We start from the raw sequence: 2,115 nt of genomic DNA, 5'->3' as shown, positions 1-2,115 counted from the left end.
TACCGAAAATTTGAACTGGTTTTCCAGGTTCCAGCGCACCCCTATTTCTGGCTAAATCGCGACCCTTATTCCTACACCACACTATACTACAAACTTCGCTGGTTTGCTAGGCAAACTGCGATGGATTCGGATGAAATTTTACGGGGACCTAAAGGAGGCCCTAACCTACCTAGGAACAAATTTGGGGCGCTAAAACACTAGTTTGATAGGGTTCGGTCAAAATGGAGTGTCTACATATGCATATACCATTCAGAAAGCATCATCATAAATGAAATATAAATGTGGCTTTATTAATAGTAATCTTAATTACTCGATCCGTCGTATCACCTACACCTCTTCCCCTACCAGCAGATGCACCTCCACTCCTACCTCTGTTAGCCTGTGAACAAAGTTAAGATATCCAAATACATTTAAAAAACATAGTTAAGATATCCAAAAGGGGTACCCAAAAATAATATACCGAAATTACCTGGACCTCAACCCTGCTAAAAGAAGATGAACCTACACCTCTTCCCCTACGAGCAGATGCACCTCCATCCCTACCTCTGTTAGCCTGTGAATAAAGTTAAGATAGCCAAATGCATTTAGAAAACATAGTTAAGATATCCAAAAGGGGTACCCAAAAATAATATACTGAAATTACCTGGACCTCAACCCTACTAGAAGAAGATGAACCTTGACCTCGACCCCTCCTAACTGGTGCCTTCCCTTTACCTTTGATAGGCCCTTTACAAGTGCGGCTGTTGTGTCCGAAAAGACCACATTTACTGCACTTCAATGACTTCTGCTTCCTTGTCAATCTGAAAGGGTTTACAAGCCTTCGAGGCTCATCTACTTCCCTCCTCAACTTCTTAGGCCTTCCTGAAGGCCTTCTCAATGGAGGTGGCTGTACAGGCTCCATGTCTGACTGAGGCCACTGTTCCATACTTGGCATTGGGTGTATCAACTCCCCATAACTCCGCTGGAAAGCATCTCTGCGGTAGTATGGATGCACATATTCCTCTACACTGTCATGTTTGAAGAATATCGCAGCGGCCGCATGTGTGCATGGGATACCAGTCAAATCCCAATTTCTACATCCACAACTCCTCTCCCTTAGATTAACTACAAATTTCTTTCCAAACCTATGAACTTCGTACTCATCCCCACTAGACCATTCAACATGGTAATCACAAGCTGTCATCCTCACTTTCTCAATCTTCTCTTGAATCTTACGGCAGATAGGCCCACCATATCTCTCCATTGAGGATCTCTGCTTTTGAAACCTTCTCATAAGCAGTCGCCTTATGGTCTCCACCATGGTCAGAATAGGCTTATCCCTGGAAGGCAGGATGAACCCATTGAAGGTCTCTGAAAGATTATTAACTAGCAGGCTGCACTTTGATTGAGTACTAAAGGCTGATCTTGACCAAAGGGTAGGATTTATCTTCTTTAGATATGCATGCGCATCCTTGTCCAACTTCTCCATCTCAGCCATACGTTGCTGAAATTCTATGGAAGTCGATGCAGATGCTGCTGCCCACATTTTTTCCTTCAAGATCTTCCCCTTGAACTCCGACTTGAAGTTGTTATACATATGCCTGACACAAAACCGATGGTCGCATTTGGAAGTATGTCTTCGAAAGTTTCAACCAACCCCTGCAATGAAAATTATTTCGCTAATAAGCATGTCCAAACAGTTCATAGATCCTAACAATAAATGTCTAAACAGCTCATAGTGAAGAGATTAGATATTTCTAATGAAATTGGCTAACCATAAGAATTATACCTTTTGTCTATCAAATATGAATGTCCAGCCGTGAGTCTCAACAGATCCAATGTCACATAGAAGTGTAGTTAGAAACTAGGACCAAGATTCCTTCAGCTCGGCCTCAACCACTGCAAATGCTATTGGGAACATCTGCTCATTTGCATCCTTGCCTACTGCACTCAAAAGGTGACCTCCACAAGGCCCCTTCAGATGGCAGCCATCAAGACCTATGAAAGGCCTACAGCCAGCCAGGAATCCAGTCCTCGTAGCATGAAAGCTAATTGTGGACCCCGATCCAAGAGAAGCGGGGGACGAGCCCCCACACGCGTCTCAGGATCATCCACGTGAATGGAGAGCTCTACCAA

The 2,115-nt window shown here is 43.7% G+C and overlaps 1 protein-coding gene across 1 annotated transcript; it reads right to left on the bottom strand.

The window, feature by feature from the left end:
- Positions 1 to 262: 262 nt before the first annotated feature.
- LOC143855924 (uncharacterized) lies at positions 263 to 1,576 on the bottom strand. The gene is made up of 3 exons (XM_077365973.1): positions 644 to 1,576; positions 470 to 553; positions 263 to 379 (listed from the first exon to the last, which is right to left on the bottom strand). Exons 1-3 carry the CDS (start codon positions 1,574 to 1,576, stop codon positions 263 to 265), a joined length of 1,134 nt encoding a protein of 377 aa, XP_077222088.1.
- Between the last annotated feature and the right edge of the window lie 539 nt (positions 1,577 to 2,115).

The sequence above is a fragment of the Tasmannia lanceolata genome, unplaced genomic scaffold, assembly GCF_043159265.1.
Source record: "Tasmannia lanceolata isolate RefF3 unplaced genomic scaffold, GAP_Taslan_0.1 ptg000023l, whole genome shotgun sequence".
Classification (NCBI taxonomy): domain Eukaryota; kingdom Viridiplantae; phylum Streptophyta; class Magnoliopsida; order Canellales; family Winteraceae; genus Tasmannia; species Tasmannia lanceolata.
Note: the sequence above shows the minus strand (reverse complement) of the source record. Positions and strands in the feature narration are given on the sequence as shown.